This window comes from Saccopteryx bilineata, chromosome 4 (genome assembly GCF_036850765.1).
Source record: "Saccopteryx bilineata isolate mSacBil1 chromosome 4, mSacBil1_pri_phased_curated, whole genome shotgun sequence".
Lineage (NCBI taxonomy): Eukaryota > Metazoa > Chordata > Mammalia > Chiroptera > Emballonuridae > Saccopteryx > Saccopteryx bilineata.
In genome coordinates, this window is record NC_089493.1 from 5,971,601 (window position 1) to 5,995,790 (window position 24,190).

General features: G+C 53.0%; 1 protein-coding gene across 3 annotated transcripts in view; it reads right to left on the reverse strand.

The window, feature by feature from the left end:
- EVL (Enah/Vasp-like) overlaps positions 1 to 24,190 on the reverse strand; it is a 146,834-nt gene that overhangs the window by 95,405 nt on the left and 27,239 nt on the right. For 2 of the 3 annotated variants that reach the window (XM_066276364.1, XM_066276361.1), the window contains exon 1: positions 18,500 to 18,694. The exons of the other annotated variant lie outside the window; for it this stretch is intronic. In XM_066276364.1, coding sequence (XP_066132461.1) covers positions 18,500 to 18,522 — 23 coding nt within the window. In that variant the 5' untranslated portion in view covers positions 18,523 to 18,694. Of the gene's footprint in view, positions 1 to 18,499; positions 18,695 to 24,190 lie in introns of those variants that run through there. 3 annotated transcript variants of the gene reach the window in all.

Below are 24,190 nucleotides of genomic sequence, written 5' to 3' on the forward strand. Positions count from 1 at the left end.
GGCCGTGGCCGGGCGCCGTGCAGCGGGCACCGGGCTGGGAGTCGGCAGACAAGGCACTTGCGCTCGGGTCTCGGGCGATCGACTTCCCTTTCAGGCGTCAGCATCCTCGTGTGTAACACGAGAGGCTGGGCTGGCAGGTCACCTGAGCACTCCCAGCACCTGGTCTGGGGCTCGGTTCCCACATTCTTACTCTGCTCATGAAGATTAAATGTGAAAATGAAGGGGGGAGCTTGTTGAAAAGGAGAACATCCCTCTGGTCAGAGAAGCCGGTCACCGAGGAGGTGAGGTGGTGGCTTTGTAACCATTACGCAGGGTGGCTGGCACTGGCGCCAACATCCCCGCACACGGGGATTTCTAGCCGTGGTTCCCACTAAGGAAATGCAACTCGCTGTGTGCCAAACAAAGGTCCACAGAGCTCCGCCCTGCCAGGACCACTGCGGAGCGTCACCGTGTGGAGAGCCCCTCTCCCCATCACAAAGCCCAGTCCCAGCCAGTCTAGGACTCGTGCTCACTCGACACAATGGGATCGTCCCAGCTGAGGCAGGACCGCATCCCGGACAGCCCTGGCCGGGCGCCCGCTAAGCGCCCGCCACCACCCGAAAGCCACTTCCTGGTCTGCGGGACCGTCAACTCCCTCTCAGTTCCACTTCACTTTCAACAGTCTGCTTCTAGCTAATAACAGATTTAAAAAAAAATCCCGTCATCTTCGCCTGGAATCTACGAACAAATGTATTCATCTGTTTTTGACACACACCACTGACATCTTTCCACACTCACAACAGGCCCGTATATCTGCTGAGCTCCGCCTCCTCCAGACATCCACTCCTCTAACACTTCAGTAGAAGCTTCTCAGAGTCGTGGGCCTTGAAGGCACCCACTAGACAGTGACTAGATCCCGCTCCTCCAGGCCGGGCCCTCAAGTTCATCCACTCCAGCTCTTCACAGAGCATTTTAAAGCTCTCGCTAGTAACACCCACTCAACCTCAGTCTCCCTTCCACCTTGCCTTTACTTCCTTGATCCAGGTTCAGGCAGATACAGCTGGGAACCCTGCAGGGGAACTTGGGAGGAGCAGGCACACCCCGCTGCCTCCGCCTGCACTGACGGCAGTACTCCTGTCCTATGGGAAACCTGGCCAGACCAGGGCCACCCCCTCGTCTCCCTGGGTCCCCTGCAGCCCACGTGTAACACGTCTACAGCACACAGCCAAAAGGCACGCTTTCAGTGGCCACTTCAGGGACTGCTCCACCACTAGCCCAGGCATGCGGGGCAGGGACCGCGGCTCAGTCATCCCTGCAGCCCCGGCCCCCAGCAGGGACTGCTGGATGGAGGGAGGCTGAGTCAGGGGAGGCACCAGACATTATTCTGAAGTGGCCTGAGCCTGGCCCTGAGGACCTGGCACATCCCAGCTCTGTCCTTCGAGAGCAGCAGGACTCCCAGCGATCTCTTCCCTCTCCCCTGTGCCTATTTCATCGCTGTGAGATGAGGCGGCTCGCCCTTATCCTGCCCCGGGACTGACGTGGAGACAGCGGACCTGGAAGCCATGGGCTGCCTACAAGGCAAGTGCCACCACAAGGGGCCGTTTTCATTTTAAATCAACCTCTGCTAGCCTGGCATTAGCAGCTGTCCGTGAAAACTTTTACCCTGTCAACGCGAGGGACGCCAATCCCATGCACTAGCATTCCACAGACCTTCAGCCTGGAGTCACGCACGTGTCCGCACAGAAGGCCCCCAGCTCGGGGGTATGGTCCTGGCTCCCCAGTTGGTCCTCTGGGAGCCTGGACAGGTGCCCCCTCTCTGGGCCTCAGAGCAGAGGGCCACTCGGATAACCTCCCAGCCTGCTCCTGCTGGCCCCTGCCTCCAGCTGACCAGGTGAGGACGGCTTCCCGGTGGTCTTTATCTTCACTGCTTCCTCGTGCTCCCCGCTCAGAGTCAAGGGCGGCTTTACCCCGTCAGCCTCTACCCAGGAGGCATGCTGTCCTCTCACGGCCTCAGTGCAGGCCGGGGTCGTTACTCACTCCTGTACTGTCTCCATTCCCGGCCATTCTGCCGGCAGTTTCTGCCGTGATTACCACGACTCATTTGCAGGCAACCGGGAAACTCCTTCCTGTTCCTCACTGTCTACATCTAAGAGTGGATAACCCGCCCAGATCAAACCTCGGCGGTTCCCACCAGGCTAATGCAACGGCTTCCTCCCTGGCACCCCTGCTCGAGTCACTGCTCCTTCAAACACCTGCCACATCGCTGCTTCTAAGAGTACTCGAGATAAAACGCAGGTGTGACAGTGTCATGTAGCCACATAAACTCTTAGGAGACAACCCGTTTCCCATGGGAAAGCTACCCTGCCGAGAAGCCTGTCACCGACCGGCACACCTGGGCCGCCTCTCTCCGTCCACTCAGGCTGGAAGGAGGACCACCTGCTCAGCCGCCTCCTCCCACGACGGGAGAGAGCTCGGTTTCGGCTGCGTCCCTGCAGGAAGCTTTCGGCCCCACCCAAACGGGCCTGTGTGTTAGGTGCCTCCCACCCCCCCTCCCCCACCCCAGGTCTGCCCGGTCCCTCTGTGTCGGCCCAACTCTGTGGGCTCGCAGAGGGGCATCACCGCGTCTCATCCCTGTCCCTCCCCAGTGCCTGGCAACGGCCAGTGTTCAACCATGTTTACTTTCCCACAGCCTTTGCCTGAAGCTTTCTGGACAGCCTTAACGCAGGGTTCTGGGGCAAACGGCTGTTGACATTGTAGTGTATGTGTGTTTAAGCAAAATCTCTATGCGTAGGAGATGTCGCATGTCTTAAAAAGCTCAAGTGTTTGGGCCCTGGCCAGTTGGCTCAGTGGTAGAGCGTTGGCCTGGCGTGCAGGAGTCCTGGGTTCGATTCCCGGCCAGGGCACACAGGAGAGGCGCCCATCTGCTTCTCCACCCCTCCCCCTCTCCTTCCTCTCTGTCTCTCTCTTCCCCTTCCGTAGCCAAGGCTCCATTGGAGCAAAGATGGCCCCGGCGCTGGGGATGGCTCCTTGGCCTCTGCCCCAGGCGCTAGAGTGGCTCTGGCGACAGAGCGACGCCCCGGAGGGGCAGAGCATCGCCCCCTGGTGGGCGTGCCGGTCGGGCGCATGCGGGAGTCTGTCTGACTGTCTCTCCCGGTTTCCAGTTTCAGAGAGATACCAAAAAAAAAAAAAAAAAAAAAGCTCAAGTGTTTGAAGAGCTAGAGCAGGAGTTGGGAACCTTTTTGGCTGAGAGAGTCATGAACGCCACATATTTAAAAATGTAATTCCATGAGAGCCACACAATAATCTGTGTACCTTACGCATTACCCAATAAAAATTTGGTGTTGTCCCGGAGGACAGCTGTGATTGATTCCAGCCACCCACAACCATGAACATGAGAGGTAGGAAATGAATGGATTGTAATACATGAGAATGTTTTATTTTTTAACTTTTTTAAAAATTATTATTAAAGATTTGTCTGCGAGCCAGATGCAGCCATCGAAAGAGCCACATCTGGCTCGTGAGCCATAGGTTCCCAACCCCTGAGCTAGAGAGTAAAACCTCTCCCTCCTGAGGCAATGGCTCTGGGTTCGAGTACCTACACTGCACGGCCAGGCAGGTCTGTGAGGCCGGGCCAGCCCGGCGGGCGGGCACACCGACCACACGGCATCTCAGGAACAGGATGGACGAGGAGCTCAGAGGAGGACAAGCACAGTAGTCCCCCAGTGCACAGAAACAGGGCAGGGGGACGCAGGGAAACAAAAGGGGCTCGTAGGAACACTTGCCGGGCACACAACCACCATGTGCTGAGCCACGTGCCGCGTCGTCCTGGGCCGGGCAGAGGGACAACACCAGTGAGAGCAAGCAAGGCCGCCACCCGGGGCACCCCAGCCAGTGTGGGCAGCGCGGGTCAGGACACTGACCAAGGCCAGGCCAGGACACGACTCCCTGCCCCCTTAGTTTGGGGTGATGGACCTCACCCTTGTTGTTTATTTAGGGCTTTTCTGCGGGTTCCTTCAACACCAGTAAATCCATTCTTTTATCAACACTGCGCTCAAGTCATTCATTTTATTTAAAGTTTCACTTTTAACAAGCCTGACAAGGGTTTTTTAAACTAACAGTGGGAGAGCGGGAGAAGCCGACAGGACGGACTCGTGTGGGGGCCCGGCCCGCGGTGTCACCGTGCACAGAGCGCTGTCACCATCCTCCTTCCTTCAGGGCGCCTGCCTAGCTGCTGTCCCGGAACGGCTTCTTTTCTGAACCGTCATCTGCAGGGTCAGTCCCGCACCCCCTGGGGAAGGACTGGAGGAATTCTGCTTTTGGATGAAGCAGCTAATATTCAAGAGAACCCAGAGGAAGTCATAAAAGGAACTAATAATCCAAACTTTTTTACAAAGTCATCTTCTCTCTTTACAGCATTATACACACACACACACACACACAATTCCAGGGCACACAGGGTCCTAAGTTGTATCTGAGACCATCCTAGATGGCTTCCCACCCAAGCTGTGGCCTCTGTTGAGTGTTGAAGAATCTTGGTGAAGTTATAGCATTAGTCTGTTTGAATTTTCTATTATAAGCAGTTAATAATGTTTCAATTACTAAAACTAGTTTATTGAAAAAAGCTTAACAAAGCAAAGGGACAAGTTAAATGTAGATGGGGCCCTGTCCTGCTGCCTACATTAACACATCACCGATCTGTGCCTAAGGGCCGGCTGTCCAGACAGCCTGGGCATTACCCACGAGGCAGGAGGTGGCCCACCACGCCTGCCGTCTCCGCCCACAGCTCCTGCTCTTTGAGATGGCAGGGAGAGGTACCGACAGCTCAACGGAACTGAAGTCTGTCCAGAGAACAGCATAAGATCAGTTGGTCTAAGACCTGCCATATTTGCTTTGCCTGTGCTTAATGATCCTCTCCACTTGCTACAATATCTTTAGATCTTAATTTTTTTCCTCCTAATTCTATAGAGCATGGTCAGTGTGGTGCTCTGCTCTCTCAGCGGGGACCCCGGACTGCTGGGTTACCTTCAGTTCCCCATCTGCTGGCTCCCACCCAGGACTGATTCCGTGCCAGCAAACCCCCCCGCCCTCGGGGCTGGGGAACAAAAGCAACAGAACAGGAAGCAGTCGGCTTCAGTTCTAGACCTGGCCCTGCTGCTAACGCTGGGGTCCATGGCCAGGTTCTGACTCTTTCTAGGTTTGTTTCCTTACCTGTGAAAGGGAGTGCCTTTCTCACTTGCAGAGTGTGGTGTTAGTTAAATAATGCATTGTAACTGGAGCCCTCGGCACTTAGTAGCTGAAGTAGACGGAAGCTAACCCAGCTGCCTCCCTAAGGTCTAGCTCTGAATCAATAAAAGACAACAGAGGGTGTTCAGTAAATATTACTTCCCTTTCCCGTTGGAAATGCCCCAAGGGAAATGGACATGTCTGCTTCAGGAAAGTGAAAAGTAGATGTCATGTCCAAAATAGGGACCCCTGGAGCTCTGAATAGGAGCTACCTAAAGCGCTTCTTAGTTCCAACACCTTTCCTCTCCTAAGAGCACACTGCAAGCCCTTCACGGCCTGTCCCTCAGACACGGTCTCAGTCCCCGCACCATCCTCCCCCCTTTTAAATGTGCCTGTATGAGTCAGCTCGGGCTGCCCTCACAAACTACCTGACTGGGTGGCTTAGCAACGGAAGTGTGCTTTCTCACAGCTCAGGAGGCTGGAAGGCCACGACCAAGGTGTCAGCGGGTCCGAGGCCTCTCACCTTGGCTCACAGAGGGCCATCTATGTGCTGTGTCCTCACAACGGCCTTTCCTCCGAGCTCCTGGTGTCTCTCTTCTTATAGGGACACCAGCTCTACTGGCTCAGGGCCCCACCCGCATCACCTCATTTTGACCTTAATTACCTCCTCAGGCCCCGTCTGCAAATCTGGTCACACTTGGGGTTAGGGCTCCAATATGTGAACGTGTGGGGACGCAATTCACTCCAAAAGTGTCCTCGACCACGGGGCTCTGCTGCACACCTAGGTGAAATACAACATTGCCAACGTGGCAGTCTGACCATTTTGAAGATGACTAGTATGCTCACTTCCTAGAGGAAAAAAGAAGGATACCAGATTTAGTCTGCTTTTTATGTATCCTGCACAGTTTTGTATTGGGATTCTTTAGGTTGTGACAGATTCTAATAGGATAAAAGGAATTTCATATAGTGACCCCTCCCCCCTAGTCCTTGAGATTAAACCTGGCTTAAGCAGGGCCGCATGTCTGACGCCCGGGCTGGGTGGTGCTACGAGAATTCGGTTCTCTGGCCATCACTGAGCTCTAACCCCCATCTGTTGTCTTCATTATCAGAAGGCTACCAATGACTTGAGGCTTTCATGATTCTGAGAGTACTTGGACCCAAAACAAACAAACACAGCATCTTTCCCAACAGGTCTAGCCAAGTCCTATGGAGGACTCTTGGATGACAGACCTGCCCCTAAGCCAATCACCACAGCCCTCAGCCAATCACCACAGCCAATGAACTGAGTCTTGGCCGGGCCAGACCTGACTCATAAGCCAACCCTAAAGTGGGGGAGAGGCCGGGCCTGCACAAACCACATGGCTGGTCCCAGCACCATGGAAGGGACTGCTAGCTCCCCTCTCCCTAACCCCGCCTCTCTGCACTGGCTGCTGGCGGAAGCACAGGATCTTCCTAGGAATGAGAGGCTATCAGAGCAGTTACTGACAGGTGCTAACCAACAAACGGCGGTGTGGAGTGGGTGAGGACCACCTTCCCCGCTGCAGCCCCCGCGCCACCAGGGAGACCGGTGCTGGCACGCAGCCACGCAGCAGTGCCCCTCCTGCCAGCCCAGAACTAGCTCCACGTATCACAGAAACGTCACGAGTAACTGCATCAAGAGGGTGACACGTTAGAAATTCCTATACACACACACACACACACACACACACACACACACACACACACACACACCAGGTGGTCACATCTGAGGGAATGAACAAACAAAAACAACATGTGCACAGCTGAATGAAATTTACAATTTTGGAACTGTCCAAAAAAGTTCTGGCTGCCAGGGACACGTCAGAAGAACACAGATGCTTCAGCAGTCCACACTGGGGCGCGGCCAAGTGCACGAGAGAAACACGGTTCCTGGTTTTCAACCGAGAGCCTTCATCAGACCCCCAAAACATAAAAGCCAGCAAAATCACAATTTAGAAGGAAAGCTTAAGGAACAAAGTATCACTTAAAAATTTTTCAGTCAATTATATTTCAATAAAACTGAAAGAAAAATATTTCCAGTTGCAACATACCCGTTACAGAACCCAGAGACAGAGATCGAATTCACCCAGTGACCGTCCACTGTCCTTCAAATAGCTAGCTGGTAGGCACCGTGCTAGGTACTGGGCCAGACACGACCAATCAAAAACAACTTGGAGTTGTACTGTTTACAAAGCATTTTTGCATATGTAATCACTTTTCCTCGCAACAACAAAATTTTACAGATTAGGCAAGTGAAACCCAAAAATAATAAACAATTTCTCCCAAATCACACAGCCAGTAAGTACAGGAGCCTGAACTCACCCTCAAATAAGACTTCACATCTTATGCTCTTATCTCCTCCCATGATGTATTTGCCCTGAAGATTCTCTTGTCCTCCCACTTCTAATTCCCACTCTCAGCCCTGGCCGGCTGGTTCAGTGGTAGAGTGTTGGCCCGGCATGTGGAAGTCCTGGGTTTGATTCCCAGTCAACTCACACAGGAGAAGCGACCATCTGCTTCTTGGCCCTTCCCCACTCTCTTACTTCTTTCTCTCCTCCCCTCCTACAGCCATGGCTTGAATGGTTTGAGCAAAATTGGCCCCAGGCACAGAGGCTAGCTCCATGGCCTCCTCAGGAGCTAAAATAGCTAGGGTACCAAGCAATAGAGCAGTGGTCCAGAGAGGGGGACCTGGTAGGGGGCTTGCTAGGTAGATTCCGGTCATTCAGGGCATATGCGGGAATCTGTCTCAGCCTCCCCGTCTCTCACTTAATAAAAAAATAAAAATAAAAATAATTCCCATTCTCAGCAGAATTTCCCTGAGTGTAAATGAAAAATTAAGTGTTAAGCAATAAAACTTCCTACATCAAACAGGTGTGGGAAGTTCAGGGCGAGAATTCCTAGCCTTCGCCCTCGACTCTCACGAGACTTCCCAGAGCCTTCGTGCTCCCATGCACTGCCCTTGCCCAGGGGGGTGGGGTGGACAGTGGTTCTCAAACAACTGACCACAGGCCTTCTGTTCCCCACGAAGCCTCCTGTGAGACTACAACAGCCATCAAAGGCCCAGGTCCCAGAATCAGACAGCACTGGGTTCAAATGCCGGCTGTGTGATACTGGATGGGTTATTAAGTCAGTGTATACTTTGCTTTTCTCTTTTTTCTTTTTTAATCTGTGAAACAGCTATGACAATGACAGCAGCTACTGCACAGGACTCTCATGAAGACAGTGGTACATGTGTTTGTGCATATAAAGTGCTTAGCAGGTTACGATACTCAGGTAGGCTCATATTTGTTTACTAAATAGGACATTACATAAATAAATTTTGCTAAAATACCTGACAGCTTTTCCTTGTTTTATAAAGTTAGGGTCAGAGGCAGCTAGGGAGTGACAGAGGCCAGCACTGGCTTGTTCGTGAGGAGACTCAGACCCAGCCTCCAGCCTTCCCAGGAAGGCAGAGGTGTGCCTGAGACAGCAATCTAACTTCTCTGAGTCTCCTCAGGACACGTGCCTCTTGGGTGAAATGGTAACAACAGGGCCCATCGCCCAGGACTGACCTGGAACTCAGAGGCGCTGACAGGTGTGTGGAACACGTGTGTATATTTGCATGTGTCATGTGTGTATGTGAATCCAAAAGAACCAGAAATGTTTCATTTCGACATGTAAGGACTTTGCCCTGGCCGGTTGGCTCAGTGGTAGAGCGTCAGCCTGGCGTTCAGAAGTCCCAGGTTCGATTCCCAGCCAGGGCACACAGGAGAAGCGCCCATCTGCTTCTCCACCCCTCCCCCTCTCCTTCCTCTCTGTCTCTTTCTTCCCCTCCTGCAGCCAGGGCTCCATTGGAGCAAAGTTGGCCCAGGTGCTGAGGATGGCTCCGTGGCCTCTGCCTCAGGCGCTAGAATGGCTCTGGTCGCAACAGAGCAATGCCCCAGATGGGCAGAGCATCGCCCCCTGGTGGGCATGCCGGGTGGATCCCAGTCGGGCGCATGCAGGAGTCTGTCTGCCTGCCTCCCCGTTTCCAACTTCAGAAAAATACAAAAAAAAAAAACACCCCAAAAAAACATGTAAGGACTTTATAAACTTTGCATGCATTTTCGCTAGCTCAAACCCTCTGGTAAATCCCCACAGCTTTAAGAAATCTACCATCTGGTCCTGCAGGTCTTGGTGCTGACCCATTACCAGAACCAATTCTGCCTGCAAAAGCAGGCCCTGCTCACCGACTCAGTCTCTCCCGAAGTCCCAGGCACGCCTCATGCTCAGCAATGACCAGCCATCGGAAGGCGGTGGCTGCCCCCTTTCCTGCCATCTCCCCTTCTAGGGCCCGTAACGATAGCATATGCCAGGAGATTTAAAAAGAAGCTAATTAAAGTGAATAACTACGATGCATCCTGCTCTGTTCAAGTGTGACAGGAGGAATGAACATGTATCAAACCATCTTTCCACCTTCAAGTAACCCTCACTCAAGTCAAGGAAAATACGACAGAAAAATGAAGTCTTAGATCATGTTGTATCCCCTAAGCGTTGTATGCAAGATCAGAAAAAAAGAGAAACTTATGTGGGCTGCAGAGGTCGGAGAAGGCTTCCTGAAGGCAGTGGCCTGCGCTGGCCCACGGAAGGATTTCACGGAAGAAAATGCAGGGTTGAGACAGGAAGCGCAGTGGTATGTGCAGACCCATTGCTGAATCCGCTGTGGGGTGGAGGGAAGCCCCCGAGCCTCCAGAGAGCGCGGTCAGGTTCGGCGGGACTTCACTGGCCGAGGACCAGGAGGGGCGGGGCTGCCAAGGGACAGAGCTTCACATTGCCACTGGGTCAAGGACCAGCCCCAAAGGACAAGGAGACGGTCCTCTCCCTCCCTTCTTTGACACAAGCTGTATTTAAGTTTCCAGGCAGGGCAGGATGAGCTGAGGGGCACTTCATTCATCCCAGATCTAATTATGGTGAGTGTCCCAACCAAGACCAGGACAGCAATTTTCTCAACTGTGTCCAAATGTGTCTACCTGCCTCCCTCGCCCTTAGGATCTCTACTCCCTCTGTCTGTCACAGCTGGAGAATAACAAAGGAAGAGCAGGCTCTCTGGCTTTGGAAGTGCTCCAAGGTTCATTTGACTGTGAAAGCACCCTCTCCAGGAAAAGGAATTTCATCACTGAGTACACAGACGTCTGTAAGTCCTCGAGTTGTGGCAGGGCTGGTCACAGAAGCGCATCCAGGTCTTCCCAGTCTCCCCCACGGAGGCTCTAAGACTTCATCCATAGCTTCTGATCTACTGCCCGCAATGAAGAACGACCACAGAGCACGAGCCTGGGCCCAGGAGGGAGCTGGGCGGGGACACCCACCTTCCCGTCCCTGGTGCAGCCTGTGCGCCAGCAGCCCAGGGCGGTCTCCAACCACAGACACTCCCCTTGTCAGGGTTTCTCTGGGGCCGTCTCCTAAGCGCTCATTCTGGCGAAGGCAGGGGGAGAGCTCGTCTCAAAGACACACAGCAGGGCCCACCCTGACACCCGGCAGGCCCTGAACCGGCTGACTGGGGTGGAAACATTCCTCTCGCTGGTACACGGGCACAAAAGGGCGCCTGACAGCCAGACGCCTCGCCGTGCAGCTACCAAAAACCCAGGAAGGCCCACGAACTGGCACGATTCAATTACAGACCGAGTGCTGTAGCCTGGACGGGCACACACTGAACACACCTGGCCGCGGCCGGCCTCGGGAGGCACCTCCTGGGTTCAGAAGCACAGGTGACAGCACCTCTCACTCACCGTCCAGAGCTCTCGACTTCCCAGAGCTCCCACAGGCTGCTGTCTTGTCCTCTCTGAGCCACGTCTCTGTACAGAAAATGTTATTTCGGTTTTCCGAGCGGACAGACTAAGTCCCAGTTAAGTGATTCATTTAAAGTAACAGTTCGTATCAGAACCCAGGTTCCGGGTGCCCAAGCTCAGACTTTTTCCACACTCTCTGCCTGTGGCCAAGTGTGCCTCAGAAGTGCACGTGCCTGGGTCCCACCCCTGGGGTTTGCACTCTGTACTTTGAGGAACAGCCCGGACACCTGGGGTTAGATCCCGACGGGCCCCCCCAGCTGAGACCCAGTCCACAGAATCTCCAAGGGGAAGTTCTCCAGTGGCTTCCCCGGACGTCCAGCAGAACCACCCAGAATGTACCCTACCATTCCTGCAATAGCTGCTTCTGGTCGGAAGGGTGCACCCACCAAGTCCTCACTTGTAATTCACTCTGTCCCCCTATGGGAGAGATCTCACACACTGTGGTACTGGTGGCCCGGGCCAGGCAGGTCCGCACTGGATTCGGGCGGACGGCAGAGGAACCAAAGAGCCTGACAGCATTGGGGTCACTCCTGGTTACTGGATTCTCGCAAAGGCGGGCAAGCACCCAGGCAGGGGAAACCGCTGCTCGCAATGGCGGGCAAGCGGCCCCCCGTCGCCCTGAGGGAAGGCACCCGTAGCCCTGTGTAGGTTACACACACACGCGACTCTGCCACGTGCTCATGCACTAATCATGCAAAGCGCAAGCGAGTAAGCCTTACAGTTTTCCCAACACACATCAAACTGTGGACACGGCCGCCTGAGTTCAACAAACAAGACAGTCACAGCTCGTGCCAGAGTCTAGAAAGACCTGGCACGAGAACCACGGACGCTGGGCTGTGCACTATTACGCAGGCGCTGGAGAAAACGCGGACGCCTGGTAGGGGGTCTGGCTCCGTTATCCTGACAGACAAGAAAGAACTGCTGGCCCAGTCTGTCCGCTGCAAGGAACTTAATCTCTCAGACCAGTTGAATCCACATGTCAACCAAGCCAAGAGCCAGGCTCTCCACCGATCAGTCACGTCATGGTTGGTTCACTGTGTAAGAAAATTTCAACAAACAGGAGTACCATCCAAGGCCTGCTTTCTGGCCCTCTGCATCTGAGCACTCAGGGAGGTGGGCAGTTCCCAGGGGCCTCATCCTGAGGGGGTCAGGCCCCTTTCCTGGCACCTGTGTCCACGACTAGATTAGCACAGGGTTTAATTAGTCTAATGAAATGCTTCTGCTGCTTGAGGAAAATGAAAGGAATTAACTTAAGTATTTACTAAGTGCAGGCACCTCGCTAGGTGCTTTATGTGCGTCATCTCATTCAATCGACGCAGTAACTCTGGGAGGTGGGTAAGACCCCGTTTTATGGCGGCACACCACAGCACAAAGAGCTGAAGCGAGCCGCTCGGGTTACAGGCTAGTGGGAAATCAAAGCAGCCCACACTGCAAAGCACTTGGCCTGCGTCCTGCGTCTGCACCTACTCCCCGAGGGTGCCAGTGTCTCACCTCTGCAGAGCAGTGAGCGTCGGGGCAGAGAGGTCGCCAATCACGAGAAGACACACCTGACGTGGGTTACCGTCATGCCGGTGGTCCGGGCCAGGCAGGTTCACACTGGATTCGGGCAGACGGCAGAGGAGCCGCAGAGCCGGAGAGCGTCGGGCCGTCACCATGTACTGGAGGCTCCCAGGGACGGGCAAGCAATAAGCAAAGGAAAGCGCTTTTCGCAGTGGAGGGCAAGGGATCAGGGGCACTGTCCCTCACCGCGGTGGCTCAGGGAGTCGGGGAACCGCCCTTGTGGTGGAGGGAGAGCGATCTGGGAGAACCGCCACCGAGGGAAAGCCCCACAGCTTTTTACGGAGACACACACGTGGCTTTCTGTCATGTGCTCACACACTAATCGTGCAAAGTGCTTGCAGCCGAGGAACCAGTGAGCACGCCTAACACAGCTGTTTCCCTGCAGTTACCCTGAGGACAACCAGAGCGGTCTCCTCCCAGCCTTCACCAGCCCACTGCCCCGCCCTGAGCTGGTGAAGGCCCACTGCCCTGCCCCGGCCCTGCTCGCCCCGAACAGCCCCGCCCTGAGCTGGTGAAGGCCCACTGCCCTGCCCCGGCCCTGCTCGCCCCGAACAGCCCCGCCCTGGGCTGGTGAAGGCCCACTGCCCCGCCCTGGGCTGGTGAAGGCCCACTGCCCCGCCCTGGGCTGGTGAAGGCCCACTGCCCTGCCCTGGGCTGGTGAAGGCCCACTGCCCCGCCCTGGGCTGGTGAAGGCCCACTACCCTGCCCTGGCCCTGCTCGCCCCGAACAGCCCTGCCCTGGGCTGGTGAAGGCCCACTGCCCTGCCCCGGCCCTGCTCACCTGGAACAGCCCTGCCTGAGCTCCACCCCCAGGTCCACGCTTCTCCAAGCCTCACCCCACCCGGAACCTCCCGTACCCTGCTCTGCAGCAGCCCAGAGCATGTTTTCTGTATCCCTAGCGGGGTCTGCCCCCTTCTCCTGCGTTCCTTGTGTCCTGGCCTCCCCACCCCATGCTTTCAGTGTTGGTTCAACAGCACCTTTTCAGGACAGAAAATTCCCAAAGGCAGGGCTAACGATCACACATATTTGCACTTCCTACTGTGGCTTACATTTAGTAGACGTTCAGGAAGTGTTTTTTGAATGAATGGTTTGCTATCAGCATAAAGGCCCACCCACCTCCAAAGCAGACGCAGGCGGGATTTCCCGAGCCTACACCGTTGGCGGGACATTTGCAGCTATCCTAGGTGGGTAGCAAGCGCCGTGCGGCCCGGGCTGGTGTCCTGGCCCGGAGCGTTCCTCTAGCTGAGTCCAAGTAAGTCTTTCCCCTTAGATCTCTCCCGGCTTGTTGCGAACCTAAGAGACCACTACTGTGCTGTGCTAAGAGGCGTGGGGAGCGGGAACGAGACTCTTCTAAAAAGGAGTGCCCGACCCAGTTAAGCATTAGCTGACTGAGCTTCCACCCTATCCAAAATATAAACACAAACATTACAGCAAAATTTTATAATTTGTACACTTCTTTCTTCCCTATTATCCTCAAAGTAGCCCTTTCCCGTAAGGGAAGACACTATGGCCCAGAGAAGAAATAAAGTGACTTAACCAAGGTCACAGCTTTTAAGTGTATGTTGTATTGATACAAAGTGAAGTCAAATCTTTGGACTCCGATCTTAGCGGTGCCTCTCTCTGAGGAAAACTCAGAAACAATTGTAACATGTTTAATAATGGAGGACAGGCTGGTATTTTTAAATATATCTGCTTTGCCATCCTAACAACAGCTAAATTATTTGTTTCCCAAAATAAGGTTTTGCTTGTGGCTTGTCAGACAACAAACACATGGCAGAACCGTCAAGTCCATGAAATTAGCCTGTTTCTCCCCCTCGCCTGCTGTTTTCCTCTCCTTTAACACTGCACCCACCCTCTGTCCATTTCTTCCAACCTCCTGCTCCTGGACGAGGTCTGGGTGGGGGTATACACACACGTGGAGGCTGTCTGTGCCCCTGAGCCTCCGTTCCCATTTATAAGATGTGCCATGGGTTGAAGCTGCCACAGGCAGAGCGACCAGCGGCGTCTGGTGCCGAGCAGGCCTACGAAGGTCAGGCTGGGCACTCTCCCTCCTGCCTGGCCAGCTCCCCTCTCCTGTTGATCTGAGCTGTGCTCCACACCACAGTGGGCACGTCCCGGGCCCCAGGGGTCTGTTTCCTCACAGCAGCACAGGGCCTGGGGGACCAGATGGTGGGCTCTCCCTGGCTTGCCAACGTCAGGGCTTCCCGGCGATGGCTCTTTGCGACGCATCTCAGTATTCCAGGGGAAGAGCAAGGAGAGGAACGTTTCCCGAAACCAGAGAGAAATCTGAACGAGTCCAGGCAGAGCTTGTTGGGGTCTGAACCTCAACCTGGCCCTAACACTGAAGAATGAAATAATTAAAACAAAACAGACCCCTAGTCGGACCGTCCCGTTCTCATGACAGACACGTGCCGAGCGGGTTTTTGACCCTGGAGTTGGTCTACCACATTCCTTCTGGAAGTAAGTGTGAAGAAGCATCAGGAAGTTTGAGAAACAGTGGCTTCTGACTTGGGTTCTGTTCTCACTTGAGGGATTATGGAACCAAAAATCACATTGAAGCCTCTTCATTCTGGAGGGGGGAAGGAGCAACAGGTTCCTATTTTGGGTCTACAAGTCGGGGGAAGACCCCAGTCTCCCACAAACCCGTCTCTGCTGGTCCTCAGATGACTCTGCAGTGGGGAGGGACAGATGAATGTTGACTGAAACTATTAGTTCAGTATACTTCCTGTCTAAGAAGTTTTGTTTTGTTTTTAAAGCCAAAAACACAAGTGAAGTGTGTGTACCCCAAGAGCCAGTGAGGACAGGTCGCCGGGTGCCGGAACAATACAGGAATCCCCTTCATCGGCTGGAAAATGCCGGCCAACCTCACGCCCTCGGGACTCTGCAACCCTCTGGGCTCAGGCCCCGGGCCCAGCGAATCCTTACAGCCGCAGAGGTCATCTGCAGAGATTCCTCAGGAAATGTGATTGGAGCTCCCTGGCGCTCCAGCACCCGGGGTGTGCTGAGGACACCTCCGCCCTTCTCAGGCCAGCTGTCAGCTTCTCCACGCGCTCCTCTGAGCTCGCACACTCGGCGGGCACCCCGGCCCGACCTGAGGCACCCTGGCCCCGACCTGAGGCACCCAGCCAGCCCGAGAGCTTGCCTGCTTTTCCCTCCTGGTTAGATCATGAAAACAAACGGCCTCCACTGCTTATTAAGGCCTGACTGTGGGCCAAGCAGTTTTAGGCACAACACTAAGTTAAAAACACAGGATTTACAGAAAGTTCTCAAGAACTCATAGTCCAATAGGGAACAGCAGCTTGTACACGTGTCCATGCCAACACCGGGCTTCCGGTTAGAAATGAATGTGGCCCTGTGCTCTCGGGGCTGGGGTGTGTGTGGAGCCCATAAACATGTGGATAAGAGGATCGAGTCACCCCAGCGACCTTTCTTTCCTTATGTCCAAGTAGAAACACTGCTGTAACTTATAAAGGAAGTTCACGTCCTCATTTACTGCTGACAGAATTATTGATTTGCTTGGCAAGAATTGCTATCCCATTTTCCAGTTGTGAAAACGGAGACAAAGAAAGGTCGGGAGATAGTACATGGCAGAACCAGGCTTATAAGCCGAGATAATGACCTCAGAGGCTCACCCCAGAACCCTGTCCACCACTCTGAGGCCCCAGGCGGCGGAGGGCTGTTGTGACGGATGTGCCCCCACCCCGAGCGTGCCGGTTCTGGTCGCCTCCTGTACGCTGCGCTGGCTCCGGACCTCTTTCCCGCCTGCACCTCCTTCTCCTCTGCCTCAGACTCCTCATCTCTGTGACAATCTGTCTGCTTCTCCCAAGACAATGGTTCCTCAGGGTCTGCTCCCCAGACCTGCGGCACCCCTCACCTGGAAACTCGTCAGACAGGCGGTGTCAGGCCCCGCCCAGCTACGTGCTGGATCGGAACCTCTGGCAGGAACCCAGCAGTCAAGGTCAGAGCCCTCCAGGTGCCTCTCTTGGACACTACAGCTCGAGGGCCACCTGGTCCTCGGCCGAAGAGCTAAGCTCCCGCGTAGTGCCCGTGTTGCCCCCAGACACGCGAGCCCCGGGCCTGGAGAAGAAAGCCCTTTCTCTGGTACTGCACGGCGGGCACAGGAAGCAACCATACCCAGCAGAGTGCCCTAGGGCCAGCGCAGGCAGGAGCCTGAAGCGGGGGTGAGGGACGTCCTCTTTCCGGCTCACTTTCCTTCTGGGGCCCCACTTTCTCAGGCCAGGCAGCGTGGTGGCCTTTAACCCGACCCTCTCCCACATCACCAGCCCCGGCCCTTGGGCCAGGAGTCCACCTGATCGGGACTGGCTTTGCTGATGCATGTCCCTCCTCCCTAACTATGAAATGCAGAGAGAGGCTCCAGGCTCTGTTCAAGGCAGCGGCTAAGGCTTACTTCCTCCAGAATAAACGCTAACAACATAGGAACCCTACAGTTAAACTACTTTCCACAATTCTCAAAACTCTTCCGTAACTCCCACATGGATCAGAGAAGCTGATTTTGAAACTGGGATTAGAACCCAGGACTCCTGTTTCATTCTTTTGGGACTGATCTCCTGGAACATGTCCAGCATGAAATAAATTCTCATTAGTTATGAATGGAGCCTCTATAAACAGTAAGTTCTGGTCCCCGTTTGTTACACGGCATCCGAACTATCACATGGCAAGGATGTCCTTTTCACAAGCCCAGTCCATCAGAAATAACACAGGGACCTTCTGACACAAAGGATAACTTCCTGGACCCAACACCCCGAGTTTACAGAAAGGGTAGGAGACTATTTGTGTAGCCCTGCTCTTCCTTGTGGAAATCTGACGATTCTCTTATCTACCTCCTTGACTTCCTCTTATTAATAGTGAAAAATGGTTCTTCTATGTATTATCGTTTAAATGTCTACTGCAGCAACATCTGGAGGGAAAAAAGGGCCCGGAAGAACTAGAACTGAGGTTCCCACACAATCTTTGCCCATCAATATGGTATTTACGCTCAGTTCCGAAATACAGAGAAATCCCCACGTGAGAAATGAGAAGCTGTCTGTGATCAGAAACAGACACACACACAGATATCCTCTCTTCCATATGTCCCGCAGACGGGGAAGCATGCCCAGGAATGATCGGAGGGCCCTCCCATTCCACTTCCTTTATTTTCATGTCTTAGAAACTCTCTCTATTGGAACATCCCTTCCCACATTCACACCCGGTCATGAATTCCCGGAGAAGAGATGGAGGAGAGAGAGAGGAAGATTCACAAAAGACTCCGATGTGGAGCATTAATAATTACAGCAGCTGGAAAGCTTACAAAAGCAAAGAAGGCTCTCCCAGCAGAGCACTAGCAGGCCACTTCCCAGAAAACCACCCAGCCATGAGATCACTATCGACAATGAGGAAAAATCGGAGCCAAAATCAGATCTCCACGAAGCAGACACACTTGCAGAATTCTCCACCTTCACTGCTATGATTAGCTTTTTTTTTTTTTTTTAAAGAGAGCTGTTGGTTCCACGAGTTTGACAAAGGAAGAAAAACAAAAGATAGCAAGAGAGGCATTCTGGTTAAACAGTTGCTATTCTGTATTCATAACTCTACACCTGCAACAGCAGCTCGAATGAGGCACAAGGTGGGGTCCTCAGCACATCTACACGCCGGCAAACAATTATCCACGCTGCATTTGTGCACGCAGCAAACGCCGTGGCCCGCACCGCCCCTGCACACACCTCCAACCCCCAGGCCAGGAGAGACCCCGCCAGGTGCAGGAAAAGAACCGTGTGTGTGTGTGTGTGTGTGTGTGTGTGTGTGTGTGTGTGTGTGTGAGAGAGATCCAGCCAGAACCTAACCTGTCATTACACAGCAAAAACCCAGCGAGAACAAAAACCCAACAGCGCAGACTGATGTAGAAAACCCAGAACATACCTGAATTCTTCAAATGCAAACATGACCTAGTCAGAGAAAATTTCCTTAGATTGCCGGGTAGCCTTTTTGGTTTGGAAGACAACCATTTAGTCAGTCGGATGGTGCAAAGTGCAAGAAAAAGGAGGCGGAGTTTCCACCCCCCTCCCCAATATTCTGAAGTCAACGGCTTTCTGCAGACAGGGGCCTGCAGCCTCCAGCTCCGCCAGCTGCTGACGAGCGGCAGCTAACAGGGGAGGCAGCGAGAAAACCATGTGACCATTCCAGCAAGTCTGATTAATGCGGTGTACGCTCAGGCTCAGGCTGGGAGCCGGATTAGCCCCGGGGGATACGTGGGCCTTGGGCACGCCTGGGACCCTGGGCACACCACAGATCACAGCCCCCCTCCAGACCGGAGTTCTGTGTGAGGGGTAAAGCTTAAGCAATGAGAATACAGCCTGCTCCTCTGTGACCTGCCTGATTACCTCATTGTCCTGAGGCTGCTGCTGTGGTAATGACCAGGTGTGACCAGTGTGGCCCGTGAAGATGTGGACAGCAATACCTGGCTCCGTTCTACTGAAAAATCCTGCAGAATCCTGTATTAGGCCCCTCCACTGCCAAACACTAATTGATCACAAATACATAAGCTGTCAGTCTGTGCCCACCATTTTATTGTGAACCATCGTGATGGGTGAGCTCAGTTCTCTGATTATTCATTTACTGAGCGTCTAATAAGCACCAGGCTCTTACCAATTCCTTGAAACACAAAAATTGCTGTAATACTTTCAGAAGTTAAAAAAAATTAAAAAGTGAGGTGTCAGTAAAAAAAAATAAAAAAGAGCAACGTCTACCAGTTTGTAAGGCCCGAGTTGGCCGAGTCCGGCCGACGAGCGGAGGCTGTGTCCTCAAACTTGCCACTAAGGAGAACCCTCCCCATCGGGCTGCACATCTTGACGAAGGAAGGGAGGCATCTCAAGTACAAACCTGTGAGTCACTCGGACTTCTCCCTCACACCACAGAGATGATCAGTCACTAACGCTGATCCTGCCCTGGAACGTCCCCCTGCCTCCAGCCCTGCGCCCACCGCGCCCGCCTTCCAGTCCTCACCCGGGTGCAGCTGTAACTGGTCTTCCTCTCCACCCCCGCGAGCAACTTCCCTGCATCCGATTGTGATGCCCCCTATTTGAGCCCTGCCTCAGCTCCTCAGTGCCCATAGGATTACGGAAAAACCCCTCAGCCCAGCATAAAGGATCTTGTCTCTCCAACTCCTTCTTCCATTAACACTCTTCTTAAACCCCCCAAATCCAGCCAGACATTCTTCCCAAACTACACCAGGACTTCCTTTATTTGGTCCAGCGGCCAACTGTCTGAACTCTTCCCTTCTCCCTCCCGGACCCAGACCCTTCCCTTCCCTGCGGTCCCACCCTCCGCGGTCAGTCCCCAGGACAGCCAGCTGCTCTCCCGCCCCGCACATCCCTGCGGTCCCTGGTCCCCCAGGGCAGCGGCTGTGAGAGGGAGTCCTGCGGGCCCTGTGCCCGGTGCAAGCAGACAAAGGGAGTCAGTCAATAAAGGTCTGCCCAGGAACCCCTTCTCCCCAGCTTTCCACCAGGAGGAAGGGACCTCATTCTTTTTTAAAAAATTTATTTATTGATTTTTTTAGAGAGAGAGAGGAGAGAGAGAAAGGGAAGGAGCAGGAAGCATCAACTCCCATATGTGCCTTGACCAGGCAAGCCCAAGGTTTTGAACCGGCAACCTCAGTGTTCCAGGTCGACGCTTTATCCCACTGCGCCACCACAGGTCAGGCGGGACCTCATTCTTGTACCAGGTGCGCTGGGACGCACACACCCTCTTCTTACGTTATCTCTGTCCACAGAGAAGGGAGTGTTCAGAACTTGCCGCGAGAAATGAAGTGATGTCAGCCAACTGAGGCAGACTGATGAGAGAGAAATCTGGGGGGATCCTGTGGGCCCGCAAACCTTATAGCAGTCACCCACTAAGCCGATTCGGGATGCATTCCATGACATTCCTGACAAGTCTTTGCCTGCGACCCTCTACCTGGCAGAACCATGACGTGACAGAAAACACAGGAAAGCCAGTCGTTAAATAACCCAGTGGAAGTCCCAGGTCTGCCACCTAGTGACTGTGACCACTGGCAAGCTACCCAGGCTCTCTGAGCCTTGGAGTTCCACCAAGTGCAGCTGGAATAATGCCGTTACCCCCACGCCTCTCTCTCGGGGTGCGGGGAGGGCCCCAGACGGCAGGGCTGGGCCCTTGTGAAAGGTCTTTATCAAGTACTTCAATGTGACAGGGACACTCCTCAGCATCTTTACTCCCTCACAAGGAGGTCTCTTGGGGCAGTGCTGAGAGTCAGATGGCTCTTCTTTAAGGTGAGGTCACCCTCCTCACTGAAGTATTCTGTCTGTTTACTGGTAGTGCAGCTTTTTTTTTTTCCAGGAGGAATGGAAACAAGGTATTTCTGTCCTATGATTCCCAGGATAAGGGATGTGTACACTACCCCCCCCACACACACACACAATATATATGGATATGTGTATAAAATCATTGTCCTAAATCCTAAATTAAAAAATAAAGCAGTAGGCCCTGGCCGGTTGGCTCAGTGGTAGAGTGTCGGCTCGGTGTGCAGAAATCCTGGGTTCAATTCCCAGCCAGGGCACACAGGAGAAGTGCCCATCTGCTTCTCTACCCTTCCCCCTCTACTTTCTGTCTCTCTCTTCCCCTCTTGCAGCCAAGGCTCCAAAGCTGGCTCAGGCGCTGAGGATGGCTCTATGGCCTCCGACTCAAGCGCTAGGATGGCTCCAGTACCATCAGAGAAATGGCCCAGATGGGCAGAGCATCGCCCCTTGGTAGGCATGCCGGGTGGATCCCAGTTGGGCGCATGCAGGAGTCTGTCTGCCTCCCTGCTTCTCACTTCAGAAAAAAAAAGGAAAAAAGGAAAAAAAAGGCAATAGAAATTACCCAAGTCTTAGGAAAAACAATTCACCCACATCAAATATAATTACATGATTTTTTTTGCCTTAAATTTTTTTTCAGTTACAGTTGAAACTTAAGTTAGTATGAGTTTCAGGTGTATAGCATAATGATCAGACCATCATATACTTTATAACTGTTCCCACCAGTATTCCCACCACCCACCTGGCGTCATGCAGTTATGACCACATTACTGACTATACTCCCTGTGCTGTAATCTCCATCTCTGTGACTAATCTGTACCCTTCAATCCCTTCACCTTTTCCACTCAGTCCCCTAAACCCTCTCCTCTGTGGGAGCCATCATTCTGTTCTATGAGCCTATTTCAATTTTGTTCATTCATTTGTTCTTTAGATTCCACACATAAGGGAAATCATACGGTATCTGTCTTCCTCTGACTGACTTATTTCACTTAGCACAACACCCTCTAGGTCCAACCATGGTGTCACAAACGGTAAACTTCATTTTTTTGATCGAGTAGTATTTTACTATATATACGTACCTCATCTTCATCCACTCGTCTGTTCATGGGCAATGGGGTTGTTTCCGTATTTGGCGATTGTAATAACACTGCAATGAACACCTGGGTACATAGGCTCTTTCGAAGTAGGGTTTTGGGTTTCTATGGCTATATACTCAGAAGTGAAATCGCTGGGTCATACAGCAGTCTCACTTTTATTATTATTATTTTACAGGTTTTATTTACTGATTTTACAGAGAGAGGAGGCAGCGGGGAGGGAGAACAATCAACTCACAGTTGCTTCACTTTAGTTGTTTATTCATTGGTTGTCATATGTGCCTTGACTGGGCAAGCCCAGGGTTTCGAACCAGCAACCTCAGCATCCAGGTCAACACTTGATCCACTGGCCGCCGCAGGCCAGGCGGCAGTTCCATTTTTGATTTTCTGAGGAACCTCCACACTGCTTTCCACAGTGGCTGCACCAGTCTGCATTTCCATACCAGCGCATGCTTCCCTTTTCTCTAGCTTCTTGCCCACACTTGCTGTTTGTGAATTTACTGATGAGCGCCATTCTGACAGTGCAAGGAGATATCTCACTGTGGTTTTAATTTGTGTTTCTCTGATGATTAGTGATGTTGAGCATCTTTTCGTGTCTACTGGCCATCTGTATGTCCTCTTTGGAGAAGTGTCTATTCAGGTCCTCTGCCTAGTTTTTTAATTGAATCACTTTTTTTTTTTTTTTTGGTGTTGAATTGACTTGAGTTCTTTATAAATTTTGGATATGAACTCCTTATAGGGGTGAATATGTTCTCCCATTCAGTAGAACATTTTGTTGATGGTTTCCTTTGCTGTGCAAAACCTTTTTAAGTTTGATGTAGCCCCTAGGACGTTTTTAGTTATTACACTACCTGGTTATTGTCATAGATGGAAGGGGGTAGGGGCAGCTGGTGATCAGCCAGTTAACTCGCTTCCTGAGGGAAAGGAGACACTCAGTGATTATTGGAGGGTTTGCTGATTGATCTAAAGGTCAAAACCTAGATTCCTGATGTTCCCTGCCAGGTGTGGGGAGGAGCAGCCGGGGGCTTACCTCCCAGACATCTGGCCAGGCGGAAAGGGCCTATATGCTTATCCTGGCCACCAAGCAGCCCCGTGTGGCAGAGGCAGAGGCCTGGTGGGATGGAAAAGCTCGAGGCTTCTTGCCTCTTCTACAAGGAACTCAACTCTCCTCCTGGAAAGCTGGTTACCTTTCGGGGCAACTTGTAAGGTGGTGGCAGAGAGCGGAGTTGACAGAAATGGAGAACAAGCTCCACATCCCAGAACCTCGTGGATTTTAGACACCGTTTTAGGAAAGTCCCCAATTTCCTGGTAAGGAAATGGAGGCCCAAGTGGTTAAGTAACTTGCCCAAGGTCATATTGCTAGTACATGACAGAGAAATGACTTGGACCTGGGTCAGTTTGGCACCAATGTTTTATAACCTCTGTGCCCTCTTGACATCCCAATACCAATACCTTAAAATGGGGACGCGGGCAGACCGTGGGACGCTGCCGTGGTGAGAGCCTGGGGCACGTGAACCACCGCCGAGGTCGCTAAGATCACCGCGAGCCCTTTGAAACCCACCCAGCCCTGCTCCTGGCCCAAACCAACCATGGCGGTCTCTACAGCCCCGATTCCTTTGGTAGTGAAGAGATAGATACCTCTGAAATCTCACACATTCTCTTGTGCTGCGGAGTGGCCTCTGTCCCTGCTACGTCTCCGCCTCTAGCCAGGCGAGGGCTGTCGGGGCAGGAGCTGAGATTAGCTCCTCATAACCTCCATCGGACACATACAAACAGCCTAAGAAAAACAGCACGCTTGCTATGCAAGTGCAGCTTCGAGAGAAATCCATGATAATTCTGGGCCACCATGTGTAGGAAAATGGCTGAGAGATTAAACTGCAGCCTTGAGACAAGTCTTGGGTGTGGACTTCGGAAGGCTGAGTCCTGCGGGGGCAGAATGCTGCCCCGACAAGCACCACTACGATTGTTTATAGGAAACAGCTGATCCCTACAGCCATTTTCCTACATGCCTGGGGGCCATTTGTTGGTCATCTTTCTCTGCACCTGAATCCAGTGTAGACTAATTTGATCCAGGCTCTGCTAATTTGCTTGATGAGCAAAGAGACCAATAAACACGATGAGGCTGCAGAGATCTGGGCTCTCTCAGTCCTAGAGGTTGGGGGTCCCCCTGTGCCCATCTTTTCTCTATGTTGTGTCTTGTGTGTTCTTTC